The following is a 14643-nucleotide window of genomic DNA, read 5'->3' on the forward strand; positions in this document are numbered from 1 at the left end:
TTAACTTTATTTTCAAAGCAAGGTTGTATTGAATGCTTTTAAATAGGAAAATAGGGCTAGGGGTATAGCTTAGTGGTAGAGCACTTGCCTAGCACAGGCAAGGCCCAGAGTTTAATCCCCAGCCCTGCAAGAAAGAAAGAAGGAAGAAAGAAAATTATCATACTTACAACAATTCTGGCTTCAGAATTGATAAATGATAGGAAAAGGGAAGGAATGGAGGCCAAAAGATCTGTTAGGAAGCTACTATAGACATCTAGATGGGAAATTTTGGTAGCATGAACTAGAATTTGGACATGAAGTGGATAGACCTGAGATATTTTAGAGAGAGAAAAAACATGATTTAGTAATAAACTGGACATGTGAAGAAAAAAGGAAAGCAAGAGTGACTCCCAGGTTTTTCGTTTGGTTATTAATATAGATGGTGACTATCATTCACCATGATAGAAAAAGAGTACTTTATTTTCCTGTATGTATGGGCGGTTGGTAAGACAGGGTGGAAGAATGACAAGTTCAATATGGGAAATGTTGAGTTAGTGGAGACCTCAAATCAGCAAAAATATATGCTTCTGAAGTTCAAGAGTAACACAATTCAGCTGGGTGCAGTGGTGCATACCTATAACTCCAGCAACTTAGATGGCTGACGCAGAAGGATTCCAAGTTCAAGACCAGCCTCAGCAACTTAGCAAGACCCTATCTCAAAACAAAATTTTAAAAAGGCTGGGGACTTGGACATTGTAGCACACCCTCAGCAACTTAGAGACCCTGTCTCAAAATAAAAATTTAAAAAGCCTGGAGATTTGGCTCAGTGGTTTAATCCAGTGATTCAAACTCAGTGGCTCTGTGTTCAATCCCCAGTATCTCTTTCTCACCCATGTAAGCATGTAAACACACACACACATACACATACCAAAGAGAATTCATTTATTCAGCAAAGATTTACTGAGTGCTGCCTATGAATATTGTGGAAGATGAATAATAATGAACAAAACAAAATTGGTCTTGGACTCTATGGATCTTGCAGTCTATAAAGCTCATAATTAACAACAATAAAAATAAAAATTATTTAAGTATTATTATGACAACAAAAAGTTTTCTGAGCTGGACGTGGTGCACGCCTGTAATCCCAGTGGTTCAAGAGGCTGAGACAGGAGGCTCCTAAGTTCAAAGCCAGCCTCAGCAACAGCAAAGCACTAAGTAACTCAATAAGACACTTTCTATAAATAAACTACAAAACAGGGCTGGGGCTGGGGCTCAGTGGTCAAGTTCAATTCCCGGTACCCCCCACCAAAAAAAAAAAAAAAAGAATTTTTTGATAAGAGAATAATGGGCAGACCTAATTTAGATATAATGATCAGGGAAGATTCCTCTGAGTTCATAGTCAGGCTAAGATCTTTACTGGAGATAACTGAAAGTCATCCACATGCTAATGATAACTGAACCATGGGAGTGGATGAAATTATCCATGGAGGGGATAAAAAATTAAGGCAAATAACTAGGATAGAACTCTTGAAGAAATATAGATAAGAGATGAACAGAGAAAAGAGAATCCGAAAAGGAAACAGGATATGTTGATTATAGTGGCAAAGAATATTTCAAGGTGAAGAGAGTACACTTCAAATGCTACTGGGGATCAAATATAAGAACAAACAGTATAATTCACTAGATTTGATAATGATGATGTTATTGGTTCTCTTAGCAAGAGATTCAGTCAGACAAAAGCCAAACTGCAAAGGGTTGTGGAGAGATTTAGGAGATAAAGAAAGAGACTAAATGTAGACAAATACCCATCAATGCACTACAAATTAGTGTTCCTTCTCAAGACTTTGTTTAGTGCTCTTGTGATGGAACACCAACGATTATCTTCACATTGCCAAAACCAGTCAACTATCTCAGTCTAGTTCTTATGCCCTGAGTTCTGGAATCTGCTTTCCTGACTTCTCCACCTGCATTGCAAACAAGCATCTATCTAAAACCTATTATGTACAAGATTATCTTTTCCCCTCAAAGTAATCTTTTCTATTTGGTAAATGGTGTACACATTCCACTCAGCTATTCAATACAAAACCCCAAGATATATTCCTTGGTTTCCTCTCTTTTTCTCATTGCCCACATCCAAATCAACAGCAATTTCTAAGCCAGGCATGGTGGTGTACACCTATAATCCCAGCGGTTTAGGAGGCTGAGACAGGAGGATCATTGAGTTCAAACCCAGCCTCAGCAATGGCAAGGAACTAAGCAACTTGAAACCCTGTCTCTAAATAAAATACAAAAATAGGGCTGGGGATGTGGCTCAGTGGTCGAATGCCCCCAAGTTCAATTCTTGGTACAAAAAACAAAACAAAAACAAAAAAACAGCAATTTCTAATAGTTCTTGCTAGGAAAAATATCTCAGAATTAACCACCCCTCTCCATTTCTGTTGTCACTTTAGCTAAGCAGTTTTGCTAGATTTCCCCTTGGCATTCTAACTAATCTTCTTGCTTCTATTCTTAACCTCTTTATAGTCCATTCTCCACTCAGCAGCCAGATTCTCTTTTAAAATTATATATCAGATAATCATTTCTTTATATAAAACCCTTCAATGGTATCCTACTGCATTTAGAGGAACTAAACTCCTTACTTTGGTCTACAAGTACCTCTTTCTCTGACTTTACCTTAAATAACTTCCCTCCTAACCATCCTTAAAGTGAGAACGTTCATTCATTTGCAAACATTTCTTAAGAATCTAATTTATGTTAAATACCTAATTAGACATTGGGTGTTACAAAAATGTCTGCCTTTGAAAAGTGTATAGTTCAGTGAGTAAATCAGACACATGAACAAATAAAATAAATCACTCTTTCAGAATTAAGTATTTTGCAGTTAAAGGCAAAGTGGGATGTAAGTACAAAGGATAAAACACAATTTCTGCCCACAGAAATCATGGAAAGCTTTTGCCGAAGAATAAACAATTACTGTCATGAATTTGAAAGATGATTACTTATGGGTAAAGAGGCAGTCTATGATCTAGCAATAGAAGAAAGCTAACAAATACATACAGAGCTCTCAAATACCTTCAAAAACTTATCTAGAAGTAAGTAAAGAATGCAAAACAGGCAGCTTGATTAACTATTGTGCAGACTATGGAAGAAAAAGGCTCTTGTTAAGTCATTACAGAGACTGGGAATACAAATGCATATTCAGAGATACTTCTATTCATTCATTTAACAACAGTATTTTGAGTGTACACTATACATCAGGAACTAGTCAATAAAAACAATAAACAAAACCAACCAAATCTGTCTTCATGGAGCTTATATTCCAGTGTAGACTTCAGACAATACACAGATACATAATATAATTACAGAGATAAGAGCTATAATGAGAAATAAAGCAGGTTAAGGAATCGGAAATGTTGAGGCTAGCTGGGTATGGTGGTACACACCTGTAATCTGTGAGATTCAGGAGGCTGAGGTAGGGGGATCACAAATTTGAAGCCAGCCTCAGCAACTTTGTGAGACTCTCAGCGACTTAGTAAGATTCTGTCTCAAAAGAAAAAAATAAAAAGGTCTGGGGATATGGCTAAGTTGTACAGCACCTCTGTACCAAAAAAAAATTTTAAAAGAGGAAGAGCATTGGGCTACTTTAAGATATTGGAGTCTGTAAAGGTCTGACTGAAAAACAAAGTTTTGAGCAGATATCTAAATGAAGCAATCTAGGTATAACATGGGATCAGTTATTCAACTTCACAGATTAGGAAAACATTTTTAGACTTTGCTGACTTCACCAAACTGGTCCTTCACTGAAGTGATGATTAACTGACCCTTTCTATTTATTTTATCTTGATTATTTGACCATGTGTGATTGGTTCTCTGATTAGACAGGTTAAGATTCAGACTACATACGATTTCTCTACTGATCATTAACTAACCCTGAGTTTAGTTATTAACCAAAGGTCTGCTCTTTCTCTTGTTCATGTGACCTATTTTACATTTATCCTTGAGTCTCAGCTGCATTTTATCTCCTCATAATGTTAAACATAGTATCAAATATGATGGCTTACCTAAGCAACTAAAGACAAGACACAAAGTTTTAATTCTCCTCATTCTATCTCCAGAGGGATACTAAAGAAAAATGATGTCTACTATATTCAGTAAGAAAATAACCAAGGATCACCTTCATGTTTAGAAGAGAGGTATTCTTATAAGAAGGGGCTGTAGCTTATGTAGCTCAATGGTAAGGCACTTGCCTGGCCCATACAATGCTCTGGATTCCATCCTTAGAACCACAACAAAGAAAGAAAGAAAAAAAAAAGAGTGCAGAGAAGAAACAGTGATAGAGTCTCAAGAAATATGCCAAGATAGGAATACTACAAGATTACAAAATAATCTCAGTGGATAACTAGAATAGAAAGGAAAAGCCAAAGTGTTTTATAACATGGCTGTAGCTCAGTGGCAGAGCGCTTGCCTAAGCATGTATGAGGCACTGGGTTCACTCCTCAGCACTACATAAAAATAAAATAAAGACATTCTGTCCATCTACCACTATAAATAAATAAATAAATAAAAATGGCAATTTCTGTCAAATGATTGTTCTGCCTTTTCCTTACCTTCTTCTACATTCCTATTGCTACTAACAAAGTCAAAGGTTTTCCAACAATGGGGTATCAGGAAAGGAGAAAAAATTTCTAAAATGCAGGCAACTAGTTATAAACTCCAAGTGAAAAGTTAAATATTATTAGAAAAGTTATTGAAAAATTAAAATCAAGAACAAGGCATACCTTCATAAACTTAGGTATATAAGCAAAAGGTTGAGAAATAAAACCAAGTCCATTATTTATAAGACAAAGCCCTTTTTTTTTTTTTTGGTATTAGGATTTGAACCCAGGGGTGCTCAACCACTGAGCTACATCCCTAGCCCTTTTTTGTATTTAGAGACAGGGTCTCACTGCGTTGCTTAGGGTCTTGATAACTTGCTGAGGCTGGCTTTGAACTCACAATCCTCCTGCCTCAGCCGCCGGAGTCACTGGGATTACAGGTGTGCTCCACCATGCCCGGCCAAGCCTATATATTTAAAGCAATTCTTAGAAGATGCATCTATCTGCAGAGAAAGATGATAAAACTCCCTAGGATATCTTTTAGTCTTAGGACCTACTTAGTAGAACTAGGAAAAACAAAGCAAGATTTAATTATATAGTGATTTTTATAGCCTTTCACAGATTCTGGGTCAGTTAAAAAGTTAACTGGTTGAGATCTATATCATCAAGGAAGACAACAAAGAGAGCAATTTCCTCCATTGTGTTCAAATGCAGTGTAAAGAGAACCTCTGATAAAAGAATAAGATGCAATTAGAATTTGCCTGGAAAATCATATTTTATTAACTTTAATTTTTCATACCTGAGAGATATGACTAAAATACTGCAAAGCTGTCTCCACAGGGCTTTTGAAGAACATCTTCTCCTGAGGTTTTAGCTATGAAGAAAATAAAACACACAATGACAATATCCACAATGGAATGAAATATTTCTTTTATATTTTTACTATTGCTCTGTGTAAGTTTTTTTTTTCCTTTCTTTTCTTTTTTTCCCTAATCATCGTAATTTATACATACTTCCTACAGGTCAGGATTAGGGTATGATGGTGAAGCCAGATTTAAAATTAGGTAGTCAGTGTAGTTAGGTAAATCAGGCCTAATATCGAGTGAAATCTAAAATGGAGGACATGTTGAGAATGAATTTCTGGAAAAGCTGAGCAACTCTCGGAATGTTAATGAAGCCCAGGAAACAGCCCCCAACAGATTTGGAGATAGCCCATCCCAAAGAAATGTTAATGAACAGCAAACTTGACTCGGAAATGCCCAGATTACTTCTTCGGCTCACCTGTGTCCCAACCCTTCCCACCTACATTCCATCACCAAAAACTATAAAAAGGGGAACACATTCGCCCTTCAACGGATTCCACCTCTTGGGTCCCCTTCTTCCTCCGGGAGAAGTCTTTCTGCTGTCCTTTAATAAACTTCTAATTTTCCACTCTGACCTTGCCTCGGCGTGCTTCTCTGGTGTTATTCTTCAACATTGGGGAAGCAAGGACTCGGTCAACAGCGGTAACAATGGTTTGTGGCAAAGGAAAAAAACTTACATTATCAGAAAGAGCCAGATGTTTGCAAGGAGTTCCACAAACAGCACATTTTTCTGGGAGAAAAAGAGAAAAATGTTTGGTCTCATTGGCATGAGGGAAGATTTTCCTAGAGTACATGGTAACAGTCAAGTAGGCTAGCAAAAAAACAAAGGGGTTCTCAATTTAGAATACCATAATACTATAAAAGGGCCTCAACCTAAGCTCAGTTCTCTAAATCAGTATTTCCAAACTAATATGCCTAAGAATAAGTAAGACTTTCACAGAGTACCTCTACTCATCTCCTCTTTTTTTTTAAATTCCTAGTTTTTTTGTGTGTGAGACAGCAGAGACAATTCTAAATACCCCAAAAGGAATACCAAAGTATTGGTAAGAGCACCAGAGTACCAATGATTTAATTTTAAGTTACTCTTTTATCCTATCTACCAACAGCAGGCACACAGTGAGTACGGCCTGAAATGCCCTAGTTACTTCCTATTCTGTTGTGACTTTGCTAATATTCCTAGGTCTTGCTTTGAAGTTCTCCTTTTATTCACCAATCTGAAAGGAACAAAAATTAAATTTCTAATCTTTCCCTGTATAGTGAAATTTTAGTAATGGTGTTGGTTATCAATTAAGATAAATTCTATGTCAGGAGAAATCACACGGATTATGCTTCACAGAGACAAACTACTCCAACAGGAGTTGCTGTTACCATATAGCAAACCAGTTTGTTACATTAGCAGATAATTTACAAAGCTCATGAGATTAACATAGAGAAAAATCTTCTCCAGAGGCTAACCTAATCTGACTGTTCTTTCCTTGGGAAATAAATGTTTTTCCCACTTTGCTCTCCATATTGTTCCCGTTGTGAATATTTTTGCCTGAATCTGAAAACAGTAAAGTTACTTACCCAGACTCACACACTTTTTACAGAAAATATGGCCACAGCTGGTAACAAAGAAATGGGCCCCATCTTTTCGAAAACATTGGTTGCAGTGAAACCAATCCATTCTGGAGCAGATAAAGAAAAAAGAGTAAAATGGGGCCTAATATAACTATTTGTTTTAAAACCTATGTAACACTGTTTGCTGAGTTTCTGATTGCTTATTGGGATGCTCATCATTGTCGGCATTCCAACTGACTGTAAAGAAGTATGTATACTTATAAAATGAGAAAAAGCAGACTGAAGATTATGTTATACATATACATACATCATATATATATATTTAATATATTTTTAAAATAGGAAAACTGTGGTGAGATTATTTGTGTGTGTTTTGCCTTTCCAAGTTTTCTGGATTAATTTACATAATTAGAAATTAATTTGTATAATTAGAAAAAACAATCTTAAAAAATGAAAAACCAGAGGCTGGGGTTATAGCTTAGTGGCAGAGCACTTGCCTAGCATGAGTAAGGCACTGGGTTCAATCTTCAGCACCACATAAAAATAAATAAAATAAAGGACAGTTTCCATCTAAAACTAAAAGAAATATTAAAAAAAAAAAAAAAAGAAGAAGAAGAAGAAAAGAAAAACCAGCCAGGCATGGTGGCACATGCCTGTAATCTCAGTGGCTCAGGAGTCTGAGGCAGGAGGATCACAAGTTCAAAGCCAGCCCCAGCAACTTCATGAGGCCCTGAGCAACTTAGCAAGACCCTGTTTCAAAATAAAATATAAAAAAGGTCTGGGGATGTGGCTCAGTGGTTAAGTGCCCCTGGGTTCAATCCCTGTTACAATAGAAGAAAGAAAAGAAAAGCATCTATTTCTTTCTTCACTGTTTCCTGTGATTCGGCAAAAGTAAAGCCAAGAGGAGGTAGTGGGCCAGTTGTAGATCACATAGGACATATTTTATGTAAGGGGGACAGAGTTGATGAATGATAATATGATCTCAGTTTATACACTTTTCCTTCTGCTCTACAGAAACTCAGAATCATAGATCTGGATGGGCCTTGAAAATCATTTAATGTTGTGTCCAATTTTATCTTTTCCAAAAGATGTACGTGATGATTGCTGAAATTAAATAATCTGTCCTGTCCTGAGTTTTTTTTTTTTTAAGTTGTAGTTGGACACAATACCTTTATTTTATTTATTTATTTTTATGTGGTGCTAAGGATAGAACCCAGGGCCTCGCATGTGCTAGGCGAGTACTCTACCGATGAGCCACAACCCCAGCCCCCTTTTTAAAATATGTGTGTGTGTGTGTGTGTGTGTGTTCTTTTTTTTGTCAATGGACCTTTATTTGTTTACGTGTGGAGCTGAGAATCGAACCCAGTGCCTCCCACATGCTAGGCAAGCATTATATCACTGAGCTACAATCCCAGCCCTGGAGTTGTATCTTTAATTAGTGGCAGTTCTAAGATTAGAATCTGTCTCCTGGGCTAGGGATATAGCTCAGTTGGTGGCGTACTTACCTTGCATATACAAGGTCCTGGGTTCAACCCCCAGCATCACACACACACAAAAAAAGAAAGAGAAAAAATCTGAGTCTCTTGATTCCCTGTGTAACGTTTTTTTGTTCCCACATTAAATATTACCTTTTTATTAGACATGGAAGCCACAAATCCTGTATTTTCTGCCAATTTCAATTTTGTTTAAGTATACATGACTTAGCACTTCGTTGGAATTTACTTTTTTTTTTTTTTGGTGGGGGGAGGTGCTTAGCAATGGAACCCAGGACCAAACATATGCTAGGCAAGCACTCTTATCACTCAGCTACACCTCCAATGCTTTTTTAAATTTTGGTTCAAGGTCTTGCTAAATATTCCAGGCTGACCTCAAATTTGCAATCCTCCTGCCTCAGCCACCAGAGATGCTGGGATTACAGGCCTGGCTTTTTAGTGGGATTTTTAAATCAAGAAATCAACATATCAGTGGGATACGAGGCAAATGCCTAGAAACCCCAGGTCCTTTGGAGGTTAAGGCAGGAGGATCCCAAGTTCTAGGTCAGCCTCAACAACTTGGCAAGACACTGTTTCAAAATAAAAAATAAAAAGGGCTGGGGATGTAGCTCAGCCATACAGCAATCCAAGGTTCAATCCCCAGCATTCCCCCAAAAGGGAAAACATTGACATATCAAAAACATAGAACTACATCATACCTCCTAAATGAAATCCTGTTTAATTGTTTAATAAATATGCTATTTAAGGATATACTTATTAGTGTGATTTCCTTTAAAATTAAACTGGAGGGGCTGGGGTTGGGGCTCAGTGGTAGAGCACCTGTCTAGCAAGTGTGAAACACTGGGTTTGATCCTGAGCACCACATAAAAATAAATAAACAAAGTAGAGGTATTGTGCCCATCTATAACTAAAAATATTTTTAAAAAAGAATGAATGAGGGGCTAGGGTTGTGGCTCATCTGGATTGATCCTCAGAACCATATAAAAATAAACAAAATAAAGGTATTTAAGAAAAACACATTCGTCTAAAAAAAAGAAAGAAAGAATGAGGCACGCCGGGCGCGGTGGTGCATGCATGTAATCTCAGTGGCTCCAGAGGCTGAGGCAGGAGGATCGCGAGTTCAAAGCCAGCCTCAGCAAAAGCGAGGTGCTCGGCAACTCAGTGAGACCCTGACTCTAAATAAAATACAAAATAGGGCTGGGGATGGGGCTCAGTGGGCGAGTGCCCCTGAGTTCAATCCCAAGTACCAAAAAAAAAAAAAAAGAAAAAGAAAAAAAAAGAATGAGGCTAGTTTGCACCACACTTTAATAATTTTGTCACAAAAGGAAAGATTTACCATAAAAACTTATGAATAAATAATCCAACAAAAAGGCATCCCACAGTGCGTCAGATCCCCACAGTTCACTAACTTCTAACGCGCAGTGAGTCTGAAGAGGTAGTGGAAAGGCCCTGCTATATATCCCCGATGAGGAAAAAACTCGCCTCATTTCTGGGGGTGACGGGGTTTCAGCAACAGCAAATTTCCCCTAAATTCTTTTTCTACCTTCCTTCCCAAACAGCTTCGCTGCTGTTATCCAGAAGACCTCCGGTTTCATGGAAGCATCCAGTCCTCCTCAGGAAGAGCAGAAAAAGGCGGGAAAATTAACAGCCGGCCTGGCGCCGCTGTGAGGCAGACAGCGGAGCGTGGCCATCGGCATGTGCACGTGAGTGGGTGGGCTGGCGGTGTGCTAAGCGAGTGGGTGGGGCTCCGGCCCTGCGTCAGGAATGGGCGGGGCCTGGGCAGAGTGTTCTGCTAACACTTCAAGAATGTTCACCGCTTTTGAAAACTGGGCCCTCAGCAGGGAGGGCTGGGGTTGTGGCTCAGCGGTGGAGGCTCACCCAATCCTCAGCACCACGTAATGAATAAGTAAAATAAAGGTGTTGTGTCCAACTACAACTGAAAATACATATATAAAAAAAAAAGATAGGCTGGGGATGTGGCTCAAGCGGTAGCGCGCTCTCCTGGCATGTGCAGGGCGCTGGGTTCCATCATCAGCACCACATAAAAAAAAATAAAATAAAGATGTTGTGTCCACCGAAAACTAAAAAATATAAAAATAAATAAATATTAAAAAATTCTTTCTCTCTCTCTCTCTCTCTCTCTCTAAAAAAAAATAAATAAATAAAAAATAAAGACCTGGGGTCGGTAAACCGGGCCCGGTGAAGCATTCCTGTAATGCCAGTGGCTTGGGAGGCTGAGACAGAAGGATCAGCAAGTTCAAAGCCAGCCTTAGCAACTGCGAAGCACTAAGCAACTAGGTGAGACCCTGTCTCTAAATAAAATGCAAAATAGGGCTGGGGACGTGGCTCAGTGGTAAAGTGCCCCTGAGTTCAATTCTTGAACTTTTGATACTGGCAAAAAAAAAAAAAAGTGGGGGGAGGACGAATGATGATTATGATCTAATCTTGTATGTTACTGTGAAAGCAAAAAGGTAAAAATAAACCTAATAATGTTCCAATAAATGACTGAACACACTAGAAAATGTGGTCACAAAGCAGACAAAAAATTTTAACCTTGCATTCAATAATAAAACAAAATAATGGATGCTTTGAAAGAATGATATAAATCAGAACTGGAAAACGTCAAAGATGATGTGGTTAGGACACTGTTGGATATTAAATGAGAACTAACAAATCTCTCAGAAATAAAAAGTAATAACCTAGTTAAAGAACCATAAGCTTAAAAGGAGAAAATTTTTTTCTTTTAAAAAGAAATAAAGATAAAAGTTTTCTAAATATAAAAAACAACCAGAAAATATTTTATACACATTTTCATTCCTCCAAAGAAAACTAAAGCAATGTATCAGAACATTATATTTAACATTTAACATTATATTTAACATTTATATTCTGAGAAATTTTTCCAGAAATAACACGAGTTCTACATATTGAAAGTCCTTATTGTGTTATGATTTGGATCTGGACTGTGGCCAAAAGGTTTATTAGTTGAAGGCTTGGTCCTCAGTGCAGCAATGAGGGCTCTGACCTCATCATGGATTAATCCATGAGGGATTAATAATGTGATGGCATCATTGGAGCAGGGGGAACTGTAGAAGGGAGGGCCTAATTGAAGGAAATAGGTCACCTCACCGGTGGCATGCCCTGGAAGGATCTGTTTTGTCCCTCGTCCGCCCTTCCCCATATCTATCTGTGTGTGAGTGTGTGTGTGTGTGTCTCTTTTTATTTGGGGGATGGGAGGATGTCCTGAGGATTGAACCCAGAGTTCCACTACCACAGAGTCACATCCTCAACCCTTTTCTTTCTTTTTCTTTTCTTTTTTTTTTTTTTTAATATTTATTTAGTTAGTTAGTTTTCGGCAGACACAACATCTTTGTTTATATGTGGTGCTGAGGATCAAACCCTGGCCGCACGCATGCCAGGCGAGCGCACTACCACTTGAGCCACATCCCCAGCCCACTCAACCCTTTTCTTTTGGGTGCTAAAGATTGAACCCAGGGGTGTTCAACCACTGAGCCACATCCCCAGCCCTTTTTTGTGTTTTATTTAGAGACAGGGTCTCACTGAGTTGCTTAGGGCCTTGCTAAATTGCTGAGGCTGGCTTTGAACACATGATCCTCCTGCCTCAGCCTCCCTAGCCACTAGGATTACAGGCATGCAACACTGCACCCAGCCTTCAGCCTTCAACCCTTTTTATTTTGAGACAGAGTCTAAGTTGTCCTGCTGGCCTTGAACTTGCAATCCTCCTGACTTGGACTCCCAAATTGCTGGGACTACAGGCCTGTGCCACCAGGCCCTGATCCCAGAGCAACTTTTTTGTGTGTGTGTGTCATGCCCTTCTTTCTTGATGTTCTGCCTTACCTCAGGTACAAAGCAATGGAGCTGGGAGACCAGGGACTGAAACCTCTGAAATGGTCAGCCAGTATAAATCTTTCCTCATTTAAGTCATTTTTTCACAGGTATGTTGGTCACAGTGACTACAAAGCTAACACACCATGTATAAGACAAAACTGATCCAGAAATGTCAAACCAAGACATTTTCTGGGAAAACTACTGGATTATAAAGAAAAGGAAAAAACTTTTGAGCATCCACACAAAAAGTACTAGTCATTTACAGGGAAAAGGAATGAAATTGATCAGCTTTCTCCACAGCAGCATCTTATGCTAGAAACAAAACAAGGAAACAACATTTTCTTTTTTTGTTTTTGTTTGTGAAACAACATTTTCAAAGAAAGAAAATATCCAAGAATTTTACATTTGCTCATATTTTTTTCAGGTATAAAGGCTGCTAACAAAAAGTGTGAATATGAAGTTTTCCTAAGGAATTCATTCGTATAGTGGTTCTTAAACTTTTGTTTCTAGGAGTCCTTTACATTTAAAAAATTATTGAAGATCCACTTCACCCCCAGAGAACTTTTTTTTTAATGTGAATTGTATCAATCAATATTTACCCAGTTAGCAATTAAAAGTGAGAAACTTAAAAATATTTATTAATTCATATGAAAACAATAATAAACCCATTACATGTTAACATAAATAACCTATGAAAATTATATTTATCAGACAAAAAAATTCACCAAAGAGTAGCTTTTTAAAAAATATTTTGTAATTGCCTGTGTAACTTAGTAGACAAAAGATGGAACCACACTATAGGTAATCATTTAAGATTGCCTTTTTTCCCTTTACACTCAGGATAATTTCTTTACTTGAAATTATATATATATTTACACACACACACACACACACACATATATATATATATATATTGTAAATGGACCTTTATTTTATTTATTTATATGTGGTGCTGATAATCAACCCCAGTGCCTCACACATGCTAGCAAGCGTTCTGCCGCTGAGCCACAACCCTAGCCCCCATGTTTGTTTTTTAATTTATTCTATGAATTTTTATTTTTCAATTCATCTAAATTTAATGTAATTATTTACAGTTAGGACACAAGTATGCTATTTTGTTTGTTATCTGTTTATTCCTCTATTTTTCATTCCCGTTTCAAATTTTTTGCTTTACTGTGGGTTACCTGAACATTTCTTAGAATTCCACTTTTATTTATCTATAATGTATTTTTATGTAGAGTCTTAGTGATCGCTCTAGACATTACCATATATAACATCTCTTATTGTACATAACAAGCCTAGTGGTGTCAACATAATTCAATGTGAAACATAATTAGAAAACTCAAGAGAATAGTCTATTTACCTATATTTTTACTCTTTCTGTTATTTTTTCATTAATGTTGTTCTAAATTTCCTTCTTTTATTTATTTTTTAAAAGTTGTTTTTAGTTGTAGATTGATGCAATATCTTTGTTTTATTTATTTATTTAATGTGGTGCTGAGGATCAAACCCAGTTCCTCACATATTCGAGACAAGCACTCAACCACTGAGCTACAACCTCAGCCCCATAAATTTCCTTCTTTTATCATTTCTTTTCTGTTTAAAGGACTTGTGTTAGTCATTCCTTCTCTGTACATGTCTGCTTGTAGCACCTTCTCTTAGTTTTCCTTCATTTGAGAATGCCTTGATTTCACAAATATTTTTGCTGGGTATAGAATTCTGGATGGATTGTTCTTTTCTTTCGGCACTTGAAAAACGTATTGTTTCCTTCTGGTATTGATGAATTCTAAGAAAAATATACTGTCTGTGGAATCATTGTTTGTCTGTAGTTAATGTGTCATTCTTCACTAGCTATCAAGATTTTATCTTTATCTTTTTCTGAAAATTATTATTATTGTTTATGATTGTCTTGGCATAGATTTCTTTGAACTTATTTTGCTTGGAGTTCATTCAGCTTGTTGAATCTGAAGTTTATTTTTTTCACCAAATTTGAAAGGATTTCAGTCATTATTTTTTGTGACATATTTTCAGTCTCACACTCTTTTTCATCTCCTTCTGGAACTAAAATGACACAGTGTCAAATCTGATTTCTGAGGCTCTGCTCGTATTTTTAGATCCACTTCTTTGTGCTGTTCAAATTATTATTATTATTTTGTTTTCAAGTTCATTGATTGTTTCTTCTGTCTTGTTCATTCTGTTCTTAAGCCCATCCAGTGAGGTTTAAACAAAAAAAAATTTTTAAGCTGGACAGGGTGGCACACACCTGTAATCCCAGTGTCTCAAGAGTCTGAGGCAGGAGGATCG

The 14643-nt window shown here is 37.3% G+C and overlaps 1 protein-coding gene across 5 annotated transcripts in view; it reads right to left on the reverse strand.

Moving 5' to 3' along the window:
* Rnf212b (ring finger protein 212B) overlaps positions 1–7262 on the reverse strand; it is a 28065-nt gene extending 20803 nt beyond the window's left edge. Inside the window, exons 1-3 of one of the 5 annotated variants that reach the window (XM_048798816.1) lie at positions 7004–7262; positions 6115–6167; positions 5374–5448 (exon numbers count right to left, since the gene is read on the reverse strand). In XM_048798816.1, coding sequence (XP_048654773.1) covers positions 5374–5448; positions 6115–6167; positions 7004–7103 — 228 coding nt within the window. In that variant the 5' untranslated portion in view covers positions 7104–7262. The remainder of the gene's footprint in view (positions 1–5373; positions 5449–6114; positions 6168–7003) is intronic. The other 4 variants (XM_048798815.1, XM_048798817.1, XM_015492638.2 and 1 more) reach the window with 4 other exon arrangements.
* Between the last annotated feature and the right edge of the window lie 7381 nt (positions 7263–14643).

This window comes from Marmota marmota, unplaced genomic scaffold, assembly GCF_001458135.2.
Source record: "Marmota marmota marmota unplaced genomic scaffold, marMar, whole genome shotgun sequence".
NCBI classification, from domain to species: Eukaryota; Metazoa; Chordata; class Mammalia; order Rodentia; family Sciuridae; genus Marmota; species Marmota marmota.